The sequence below is a fragment of the Varroa jacobsoni genome, unplaced genomic scaffold (assembly GCF_002532875.2).
Source record: "Varroa jacobsoni isolate VJ856 unplaced genomic scaffold, vjacob_1.0 contig00726, whole genome shotgun sequence".
NCBI classification, from domain to species: domain Eukaryota; kingdom Metazoa; phylum Arthropoda; class Arachnida; order Mesostigmata; family Varroidae; genus Varroa; species Varroa jacobsoni.
The window spans coordinates 1-10,825 of record NW_019214515.1 but is presented as its reverse complement, the minus strand read 5'-3'; the positions used below and the strand labels follow the sequence as shown (position 1 = coordinate 10,825).

The 10,825-nt window shown below is 38.9% G+C and overlaps 1 protein-coding gene across 3 annotated transcripts; it reads right to left on the bottom strand.

The window, feature by feature from the left end:
• Positions 1 to 5,263: 5,263 nt before the first annotated feature.
• Positions 5,264 to 7,495, bottom strand: LOC111271521 (uncharacterized). 3 transcript variants are annotated; one of them, XM_022852372.2, is made up of 6 exons: positions 7,354 to 7,493; positions 6,694 to 7,214; positions 6,244 to 6,305; positions 6,047 to 6,070; positions 5,743 to 5,820; positions 5,264 to 5,470 (listed from the first exon to the last, which is right to left on the bottom strand). In XM_022852372.2, the coding sequence occupies exons 2-6, from the start codon at positions 6,770 to 6,772 to the stop codon at positions 5,372 to 5,374; spliced, it is 342 nt and encodes a 113-aa protein (XP_022708107.1). In that variant the 5' UTR covers positions 6,773 to 7,214; positions 7,354 to 7,493; the 3' UTR covers positions 5,264 to 5,371. The 3 variants fall into 3 exon arrangements, with proteins under 3 accessions (XP_022708107.1, XP_022708106.1, XP_022708108.1); XM_022852371.2 differs by having other exon boundaries at positions 6,694 to 7,495; XM_022852373.2 differs by lacking the exon at positions 6,047 to 6,070 and having other exon boundaries at positions 6,694 to 7,495.
• Between the last annotated feature and the right edge of the window lie 3,330 nt (positions 7,496 to 10,825).

The following is a 10,825-nucleotide window of genomic DNA, read 5'->3' as shown; positions in this document are numbered from 1 at the left end:
CCTTACTCTTTACGCACTTTTCATCCCCTGCTCGCACATGCCCTTAACATTGTACGATGGCCGACAGCGTCCCCGCTGTTGCATAGCCTATTACGGCTGTAGATACCGCAAAGGGTGGACCACAGCCACAAGTGCTCGTGCAATAACAACAGAAACAACATCAATATCACCACCCTTCAGAGGCGGGATACCGTCTGGTCGCAACGAACCCATATGGATACAAATCGTATCATTGGGTGTAACTTGTACGATTAACGCAGCTGTTCACAACGGCATTTTCGGGGGTCCAGTCACAGGCGACAATGACAGCAGCTGCTGAATAAGCTTTACAATGCTATTGTGCTAGGCTGAATAATAATCGCGTCTGATGTAAATCGTTTCTATTTGATTTCTACGTTAACGATTTATAATTGTAAGCTTTTCAGTTGTTCCCTAATGCATTATGTTATAAAGCACAAGAAATTATAAAACAGATCTTGGAGAGGTGTAGCGCCACACTTTGAGCTATGTCTTCTGTTTGTCGTCACGACTTCAGTGATTCCTACTAGGTCACCAAAGAACGAAGCCAGAGATTTACGCAAAAAATATCGTCAAAGCAATTTTTTTTAATATAAATTTGTTGACGACGCTTCAAAACGTCACAAGATTCTAATCAACGTCAGGGTTGTCTTTACGTATACCTATGTGTTATCTGTACCGCAAAATGATCTGCAGTGAATGTATATTTTTATTATATGATTGATTCTCTTCTAGTTTCGAAACCGCCCCGAGCTTTATTGGGCTGAAAAAAAAATTCCTACGCCTAAAAACCTTTTCCACGTTCTTTCATTTGTTGTTTAGTTACTCTCTCACTTTTGACATACAACCTAAGACGCTTTCCTTATTTTAGCTAAATGCTATAATGCAATTGTATTGTGAATGTAGCTTCAGATCAAAAGGACTTTTCGAGGATGCACGTTCCAAATAAAAAAAAATGTGCATTTTTAACGCTTTCTACATAATACACTTTATCAAAACTAAAACACTGCTGAAACAGCGCGTAACATTTGCCTTATGCACGGTAACGACGCTGTCACTAAAACTGCTCCCTAAAAGTGGCTCGCCGAGTTTAAGAAGGGTGTCCGTAATTTAGAGGATGCCTTCGCTCTCGTTGACCGTCAGAGCTTGATGACGACCATCTATAGGCACTTTTGAAAAAACAATAGAAGTACAACAGAAATTTGGAAATGAACTGAAAAGATAGACTGCAACCGCACGGCTGTCACTAACTGCCTTTAACGCAAAAACTTGGAATCTGGGCAGCCCTATGAACTTACTAAATATAACTACGAATCGCCGCTTAACGCTGCATTTCAGCATCCCACCCAGTATGGGGCGCTATATGGCTGGCTACATCCACCGATTTTTGTACAGATTTTTACCACTGGTAATGAAAAGTGGTGAGTCAGAGACTGGAATGGATGGTTTCAGCGGGATGACTAAGGTCCTCAACCTAACTGGATTTTCATCTAAAAAAGGTCATGCGCTGTGATGGGTGCAACTGCGAGGGTCTGAGTTACTGGGAGTTGCTTCGTATAAACCAGACAGTTGATCCATACGTTACACCCGTTGGCCAAATGCGTCAAGTCAATTTATTCAAGGCTGTTCAAAAGAAAGGACCGGCTAGGTCGTCCAGCTTTATAACAACGCGAGGCCATGCATAGCAAATGTAGTCAAAGTGACCTCCTTAGAATTCGAATGGAAAGATTTGTTGCGTCTCCCATGTTATCCAAGCCCTGTGTTGACAAATTTGCACTTTCTTCCTTCACTGGGCAACCAGCTTCGTGATTTCATTTTTAACACGGATCAACGACCTAAAACGTTTTTGGAAGATTTCTTCAGGATAAATCCTGCTGCCCTTAAACGGCATACATTAGTTTGCAAAAAGAAAAAAGTCGTGTACGATGATGGGGAATGCACAAAACTTGTTGTCATAGAAATAAGAATATGTCGTTTCCTATTCAGTAAAAAAGCACCTACATTACTGCTATTACTGTAAAACGCATGGTGCTCAATATGATCATGTGAGTTTTTGTGAATAGGCCTGTTTCATTCAAGGAGTCTTTAACATGCGTCAAATCACTGTAACCACTGAAGCGTTACGACTGTACTTCAATAATTATCCTAAGTATAGTTGGGTTTCGATATGTAGACAGATAACGTTCTACCCAATCTAATTTCTTTCTTACAATGAATTAGGGCCAGTTTTGGCACGAGGCTTGTGTAGTATTATCGACCCACGTGGGTAAAAAAGGTGACTTTTCTTTCTACAGGGAAAAATTCCGCTAAAAAATGATTTGCTGAACAGGCAGTATGGCCAGTTCATGTAAACGTGTTGACGCTCTTTCTCCCAAGACACGCATGAAGTTTAGGAATTCAGCTCTTGGTTTCTTATGGTCATACCCACACGAACTCTATCCTCTTTGCTAGGCAGTGTTAGAAATGCGAATTCGGGCCTCATCAATTTGATCATCTCTCTGTTCCGTGTCGGCTGCTCAGCTCTATTCTCAGATTATCCTTGAACCGAGGCCTACTCTTGAGGCCAAGGCCTTCTCATTTTCCATGCGAGCTTGGACCTGACCTGAACTAGATGCTGACAAAAACAATACGTAGTGCCACTTCGACCGAGCAAATAATTGTAATAAGACAACACCGCTTTAAGGTACGTAATGGAACGTTTCATACGCAGTTAATATAATGATGTGTGAAAATATTCTAAGCCGTTAATAAATAGCAATTTACTAATTTGTCTGTAACTGTGATTAGCAAACGCGGTCAATTTGAAAATGAAAATCAGACCATTTAAATCTAGTTTATTATGCTAAATGTTCCTTGGATTTTATTAGTGAAACTATCGATTAATTTAATTCAGTTTTAAATATCAATTTCCATTTTTTATTAATTCGCACGACTTTGGCAGATACGTACATTATCTAACCGAATATCAATGTTATTGAATGAATGCCGAGTTAGCACGCGTTCGCATGTTTCCTACGTGCGTATGTTTATTCTATCCTTGTCTTATGTGTGTTCCTCTATTCTGTACCGAAAACGAAAGCGAAACAAATTTTAATGAAACTAGACGTAAGTTCATTGCAAAAAGATTGCTCCCCAAATCATCGGCGGTAACATTCGCACATTTTCGGTAATGCCATATCTGAGCATTGCCGTGGTAATACTATGAGTTGTGGACCCATAAACTCAACGTTACTACCTCTGTTGTTGCGGCAATTCCGCTCGACGCAAAAATCGTTTATCTAATACTACCACCCCACCAGCGCCAGCGGTATGTTAAGTACTTTCAGTCGGATTGAATCTGCCTGCCCTGATATAGGCAAAGTAGCGGCTGCCGTCAAGTGGAACATTTGGCCTTGTCTTCGACGATTTGCCTCGCCTGCTCCGTCCTAGACTTAACTAAACAGTGACCAAATCTTTCAGAAACAACGACCCTCGTCCGCTCCTCTAAGCTCCCTCCAATAATAAAAACAGGAAAGGAAAGCAAAGGATTGTCGTCATTCGTGACTACAAACGTCTAGCGGGATCCTGTCTGCTCCCCGGTTTGCTTCTTCCAAAGGTCTAAAATGCTTTTCTTTAATCGCCGAAGCGTTCTATTTATTATCCCTATTTATGTATGTACCAAAAAAACGCTGGGCACTTTCTCGCAGAGGGTACGTCTACAGCCACCATGTATACTATGACGGCCCTGTTGTTTCAACTCGTAGAGATCCCTAAGGGAAGTATCGGCGCATTCTTCAAATGAATCAGCAGCGGTGCAATCGTAGCAAAGCGATGTTATGTAATATGTCGCTGCGACCACGACTAGGGTTTAACTCGACCTAGTTGCTCTGTAAGATACGTAGTTAGTGGAGACTCTGAAAGTGACTGCCTTCGCAGAGGCCGCCGTCGCTGTACATTTTACTAAATTATTATCTGTATTCCGATGATGCTTCTTTGTTTTGAATATCACGTCCAGTATCACCTTTTGGCTTTTCACCAGACGGCTGGTTCCCAGCACGACATGAGGTGCGTCTATGCCCGGGTTCGAACCTATACCACAACGTGTCCCTAATATTAGTGGGTAAATATCCACTAAACTATCACGGGAATGTTCCGACGATCCCTATGAACGAATTTAAACCCAGGGCCAAGGAAAGCCCGTGTATCCAGTTCAAACTACAATAACAGCAAGGTTGCCTTATAGGAGAAGTTCTTCTATTCAGTTACGTTAAACTCGCAATGTACGACGCGTAGGCTTGCATTTTCAATAATTCTCTCATCTCCGCTCAGACCATTGACACTCCTAACGGAGAAAACAAGGCTATGGTGTCCCCGAATGTGTTTCATTGTACGTGTCTGCTTCAAAAGAGCTTTTTCCAGTCGTCTGTTCACGTGGGAAGCACGGTGCCTTTGTCGGATCAAGAGCAAAAAATGGCTCTCCCTTTCTTAGAGCGCGGCTCTTGTCGAAACCTATATCTGAGCAGGAAGCCGTCGATAGCAAGACAAGGACCATCGTGGTTTAAATTCTTCGTAAAGTCCTGCTCAACGAAGATGGGTACCGAAAAAACAGCCTATGTACTTCTGGGGAGCTCCATCAGCACCGACTTAGAGATCTCCACAGATATATTATTGGATTTCCTTTTGTTCGCTGACCTGGAACTCGTTCTGGGGTTCTGCTCAATTTCACTGATTGCTAACGAGACCAGTCGAGGTTCTGCCGGTTTACTTTGAGGTATTTGATTATCTATCGTCGGATCTTAATAAAAAAAAAAAACTAATAAAACTGAACTTAAAAAATTCTATATAGACCGATCGATATAAAGTTGCTTGTAAGGCATAGACCGCTTTAGTGTGATACCTTAAGGAGGTGTCCTCATCAGTGCAAGGGGAAAACTGAAAGAGCTTTTTAGTTCGACAACAATAATTACTGGCAAAGTGATAAAATATCAAGTCTACGATTAAATATATTAAAATATCATCCGCCTCATGGCAGAGTACTATTTTGAAGGTCCAAATTATAGAAACAGTGGTGATTGTAGAGAGTCCCCTACACAACTGACTTTTTTTAAGCCAAGCTTTTATTTAAGACTGTGATATCAGAGTCTCTGAAAGTGCTTCAGCTCTATGTGCTCTTTTCAGAACTCAGTATACAAGCCTATATTTTTCTTACCTATCCCACACTGTAAGGTCAAGCGTATTTAAAACAAACAAGGAAAAAACATCCCTGTACATATTTATCGTTGTGAATTATTTCAAATGTTTATAAGTGGTCACTGTCACTCTTTGGTACATAGTGTTGTGTTAGAATAGCGAAGGACTGAAAAAACTTTAAATTTTAGCCTTGCTGGCTCTTCAGATAGATGCTAGCGGCTTCATGTAGCTTAGTGATCATGGTCTCCACCTTTGCAAGATCATCATCGCACATGACCGCTTGCTGCAATATAAGTAAATACAATCAATGTTATCGAAGAGGAAGGAATTATCTCCAGGACAGATGTTTGAAACGGGACATAATATCATTTGGAAATATGGAACTATTTCTATGAACTGCGTAACATAGCCTTGCGCACATCACCCATCCTTTGCAGCGTAGAAGATTTATCTGTTACAGTTGTTGACGTAATGGGTTATCATTGAATAGCTAGTATGTAGTAGGAGAGTTTTCGGATACTTCACAAAATACGGAAGAGAGCATTTTTTACTTACCATTATGTCAGGTTTCAACTTCGACACCATCTCATCAAGTTCCTCAACAGTTGGCAGTTTTGTCTTATTATCAGGCTCCTGTTTTCAAGTTCGCAAAAATAGCGAGGCAAAACGTACTTTAGCCACGAACGAGAACGGTAGAACTATTCGCTTACTTAGATCCTTTAAACGTTTTGTTTTGGCAATGCCGAGTTGGTACTCAGCGATGATAACATCTGCTCATTTCTTTCGACGAAGTACTATTTCTATTTCTACTATAAAAATAGCAACATCAGAAGAGTCAACTCTCCTAGGGCGTACTTACATATTTACGTAAGACTTCGATAAGCTGCAATAGGTGAGGAAACAGCATTTTTTAATGAGCATATTACACATGTAGGTGATTTAACAATTAAATCAAATAGTTTACTTATCATGATAATAACAACAATGTAATCATTTTCAAAACTCACTATTTAGATTAATTATTATTAATTAGTATGTAAACGAGCTCCTACTAACCTTTGTTGTACCATCTTGTGATATTCCGAGTGAGGTCCCAAGGTCAAGAAACCACTGGATCACTAGAAAATTCAATATATTATTTACCTATGATAGCGCCTCTTGCGAAAATCCACTGCGCCTGAACACTAGGCCCACTAGAGCCGTATGCGTATTTCATTCATGTATCAGACAGGAGTGGCAGAAACATCCGAAAAACATTAGCGTGAGACCTTCTGAACGCTTCTTTGCAGCTTGTCGGGCGTCATAAATTTCGATGACATTTTCACGCAAATATATTCCAAACTGTTGTAATGAAGTTAACGCGAGTGTTTGTTGAATAACGCGAGCGTCGTGCAAAAGAAGCACAACGTTTTTTATGCATATTAAGTATGATTTTTTTCGAAACGTGGCGATTAGGCGGGATTAGGAGGTTCCCGATCTTTTCGTTTATTTCATGAATGAGCTTACCTCCTTCTTCATCCATTGCACCTGCAGCGAGAGCCAGAACTTTGACGGCCACCGCTACGAAAACCAGTGGCGCGCACATTTTGAAGCAAGGATAATATCACAATAACCAACTATAGATTAGCTTCTGATGGAGCGACGTTGCGTTTTCGAATGAAATGCCGTTTAATAGTCTGCAGGAGCGGCCGTTAGTTCCGCCACTAGTAGAATCCGCTGGAACGTTACTAGTTACGCTTGCAATTTCGATCGATTTAAAGCTCACTTAGTCGAGGCCTGGCCTAGATCGTACAGGTGAAGTTTCCATCGCTATGAAGATTCGTAAACATGCCGTAATGATCACGCTCGCTTTGTTTCCTTTCAAATGAAGCAGTCAGCCTAATCGGGTGATATATTACAATGCTATGAGTCGAGCCCTTAATGATCTGTCCGAGTTATTGCCGGTACTGGCGTGGTCACATCGCTGCTTTTCGCAGTCGTCTAGCGTTTGGCCTGCGCTACATTCAGCCATCAGTTTGGTGCAAGGCCTAATATAAAAGCAATTAAACAATTTTAGTTGCTTCTATATCATGCGATAATCAGGCAAACATTTGCATAGCCGCTGATGTGCTAAAAGACGGTTCAACAGGCTTATGTTATAAACTTGCAACCCTGCAGATTAGATACCTATTCGTCACGAGGAGTAAACTTTGTTGGCTTTAGCAGGGTTTGTAGCATTTTCGTAGGAACAGCAGTATTATTTTTAAACGTCAAACTGGCTATCTCATGGTATAACCCTTGATGCTGTTTCGTTCGTCAGTACTGCTAGTTCGAATTGGTCTTTTATTGGCTCTCATCTCAGGGGCCCTCGTAAATCGGGCCGACATGGCACCAACGTCTCAGTGATGTACGTGAAAAGCGTTGACTGACGTCACAACGACGCACGACAATAGAGTAGACCGTCGCCCGCCGGCGATTCTTAATCGTTGTTGGGGTTGGTAGAACTGGTTGGCTTATTGACCCTTTTTTGAAACATTCAGAGAAAAGCAGTAATCAAAAAAACACCCAAAAAACCTTGCTACCACATAAGGGATGACAAGTGCGGTACGGCCTATTAAACATGTTCCTGAGATATAGCAAACGAAGCTTTCGCTCGAGAAAGCACTCAATAATAATATTTGAAGAAATAATCAATATTTGCCCTTTTTCTCTCGAAACAGTGCGCACAGGGGCATACATTGCATTCTGCACAGCTTGTCAAGATCTACTGATCGGCAGACTTAAGTAGAATACCATAATTAACTTTTACCCTTTAAACAGCATTTTGAACTCAACAAAATTTAGACATTGCAATGAGTGTTACAATACAGCGTCTTGAATATTTTTGATCGCTACCAAGAACGATCCCTTTTACATGGATTTGTAGAAAAAATCTTCATTCAAAAGGAGAAAAGTGTCAAATTTGATTTCTGCTAGTTTGTTTACGCTGAAATATTCATTTTTATTGTATACTTTTAATAAACTCGTTGAAATTTATTGGCCGGCATCGAGAAAAGCCGTTAAGAATGCTTTATTTTGTGTGGAAACAAGTTCGTTTATGGATCGTAGCTCGGAAAAATTTTACCACCATCAAATACTACAAATTTTAGATTGACATTTATTAGAATTTTTTTTTTCAGAAAAAGTAGTGAAAGTTAATTTCGAAAAGTGTTTTTATCGCCACTATAAGACCGGGCAGAACAGATCCCTTAATAAGCCGTTTGCCCCTTTGATGCTTAATAAACAGTTTGCGCATGGCAACATGATGCCATTTTGACTCCGTCTGTCGAGGCTGTCGATTGACAACACGAACAACTCTGAATAGTACCTGGCTTTGATAAAAATAAACCCATTCAATATGTTGCTCAGAAAATCTTTTGGGTGGGAAAATAGCGAACACAATAATGTGGGCTATAATAGGTTTATTCAAAAAAAAAAAATAAAACACCCAAATCGTACAAATTTCATTATTTTGATACACGTAAATGGCTATTCAATTATAATGATTAAAAATAATGCAACAATAGCTTTCTGCCGTTCCTAAATCAAAAGCCCATTTTTTATCATATATTATTACTATTTTACCTAAAATTTTTCGAATTTACTAACTATTTTTCTGTGGTATTCCGTCAAAGAAATGTAAAAAAAAAGTATCGTTCGCCTCAACCACTACAGTTTAGTAGATTGCATATATAATATATTTCAAATGCAAAACGTAGCTTAAAATACACTTTTAAAGCATAAATAGGGATGCTAGGTAGAACCAATTTCTTTTTTTCTAGCATAAAGTTCAAATTTTAGTTCTGGGTGTATGTATATATACATAGCGTTTTGGCTTACATTTTTCACAACCTATGGAATGAAACAGCGAAAATATAAATAAACATTAAAAAAGAAAACATTAAACATATAAGCATATCAACTAGACCCGTCAAGGCCTATTAACGTCATTAGAAGGTTATTAAATATATATTTATTTTTATTTTTTATTTTATTATTTTTTTTATATTATATATATATATATATATATATATATCAAAACGCATATAGCCCTTCAGCTAAGTTGCCAACTTTACTTTTGACAGGGGAAGTGAAGAAGTTAGATGTCAAATAAAGTTTGAATCAGACTCGACAAAATGCAACCAAATATAAAAAAAAAAACAATTTGCCCTTAAAAAAACGGGCCCTCACAATAACGAACCATTACTAACGGGATCAGGTCTTGTAATAATACTGGTGATGCTGTCAATATAATTTCTCTAATCAGTAAATAGATCATGCCTTATAGTTCTATTTTATATTCTTCCTGGGTAGAAAGAGCTTCGTTGCGTTGTTATGCATTAGTCGTTGCAGTCTCAAACGAAGTTCCAACACAAGTGCCCTCTTAACTTTTTTCTGCAATTGCAACAATTTCCATGCGGCATAAGTTACGCGTCAAATACGAATGATCGTCTAACCTATTTCGCGCGCACGAGATATATATATATATATACCATCATTTGCAATATACAACATTTCCTACCGTTTCGAAGGTTTAACGCAGCTACCTGATTAACGAAAGAACACTCAGTCAGACTAGTAGAACAAACAAGTATCATATGTGTAAATAACTTGAATCTTCATTAATTACACGCTCTACACAATTGCGCATTTATCAGACAGCATTGCCACCCTTTTCAGGTGGCCTTACGCAAATACGGAAGAAATAGGTTTTACGTAAACTTAATATTTGCTAGCCAATTATCGCCATTGTATCGCCACGACTTAGCCTGTCTCCATCCTTGCAAACATTAAAAACTACTGTAAACTATACCTGATGCTCCTTTCAACCCCCGAGCCGAAAGGTCACGAACGCGATGCCCTTTCTAATATCATCTATCAGTTACCTCCTCTATATCAACACTTCCCTGTACCCCAAAAATGTATACGGCAGCTTTATGTTCTATCAACATATTGATGGTAAAAGTCACTGCAGTGTGTCATGTACTTGGCACAATATCCTATCTTTAAACGAATTGTACCTATACTGTATAATATTTAATCAAATATTATAGAGGAAACAAAGGTCTGCTATCTTAAAGATAATCTTTGCATTGCACTTCAGAGGTGTACTTTAATCGTAAAAAAAAAAACACCCTCTTCTCTAGCCTCATTGCAACTATATAATAGGATTTATCTTTAAGCATCACCTTAGTCATGTTCTAGCTGTAGCGTATAATGACCGACCCATCCCTGTTGTGCCCTGGTAGACCCACGACAGTCCCAATTTCTGTTCAGATCCAGGATTTATAAAATGATGTGATGGTCTTACCAACTAACCGGAACCTAAAGAATATCACAGGCTTCATTTTATCATATGGATTCAACTAATAAATTATAATAAAAAACCATCCGTGTAGCCTCAAGCGATGTCCCAAACATTTCTTATATATATGATCTTATAATATATTAAATGAAAGATTGAATCGTTGCCATAAATTTTTGTATTGAATTGTATGCTCCGATTTGGTGTTTGACCATCGGATTTCAACAAAGTAAACGAACAACTTCTTTTTTAACGATTAGACCAATCGCTATATATATATATATATATATATATATATATATATATAGCTTATAT